The sequence below is a fragment of the Eimeria mitis genome, genomic scaffold (genome assembly GCF_000499745.2).
Source record: "Eimeria mitis Houghton genomic scaffold, Emh_scaff236, whole genome shotgun sequence".
Classification (NCBI taxonomy): Eukaryota; Apicomplexa; class Conoidasida; order Eucoccidiorida; family Eimeriidae; genus Eimeria; species Eimeria mitis.
In genome coordinates, this window is record NW_013570696.1 from 1,931 (window position 1) to 2,824 (window position 894).

At 41.9% G+C, this 894-nt stretch overlaps 1 protein-coding gene across 1 annotated transcript in view; it reads right to left on the minus strand.

The window, feature by feature from the left end:
• EMH_0004680 (uncharacterized protein) overlaps window positions 1-894 on the minus strand; it is a gene marked incomplete at both ends in the record, with an annotated part of 2,987 nt that overhangs the window by 1,284 nt on the left and 809 nt on the right. The window contains 2 exons of the mRNA XM_013496892.1: window positions 52-90; window positions 796-845. Coding sequence (XP_013352346.1) covers window positions 52-90; window positions 796-845 — 89 coding nt within the window. The remainder of the gene's footprint in view (window positions 1-51; window positions 91-795; window positions 846-894) is intronic.

Genomic DNA, 894 nt, shown 5'->3' on the forward strand with positions numbered 1-894 from the left:
TTTTTTGATAAACCCTTCAATGTCTTGCATATAACAGGCGAGGCAGCAAACCTCCCTCATAAGTTCAGGTAGCTGCTGGCGGTCCGCAGCCTACACACAAAACCCTAAACCCTAAACCCTAAACCCTAAACCCTAAACCCTGATTCTATACGCCAAGCTCTTGGCGGGAGCAGGAGACAGTCGGTTCGGTCCATTAGGGTTTATGAATTAGGGTTTATAAATTAGGGTTTATTGGGGTTTATCAATGAGGGTTTATAAGGGTTTAGGATTGAGGGTTTATTGGGGTGTATTAGGGTATATGAGGGTTTATTAAGGTTTATTAGGGTTTATTAGGGTTTAGTAGGGTATATTAGGGTTTAGTAGGGTTTATGAGGGTTTAGGGTTTATGAGGACATACGTTTATAAGTGTTTAGTGTTTATGAGGGTTTAGGGTTTACGAGGGTTTAGGGTTTACGAGGGTTTAGGGTTGAGGGTTTAGGGTTTACGAGGGTTTAGGGTTTACGAGGCTTTAGGGTTTACGAGGGTTTAGGGTTACGAGGGTTTAGGGTTTACGAGGGTTTAGGGTTCGTGAGGGTTTAGGGTTTAGGGTTTACGAGGGTTTAGGGTTTACGAGGGTTTAGGGTTTACCTTGAGTAAGAAGAGTAGCGGTGTGTAGTTGAGGTCAGCAGCAATAGACCATAGTTGTTTGGGTATATCTTTGTGTATACTATTAAAAAAAACTAAATTATTTTTATTTATTTCGTTTTCTTTTTCTTTTTCTTCTGTCTCCTTTCTCTTCTCTAAAGCTAAACGCACCACTGCTGGGAGCTCATCTATATCCCGCGCTGCCATCTCTGTATTCTCCCCTGCACAAAACCCTAAACCCTAAACCCTAAACCCTAAACCCTAAACCCT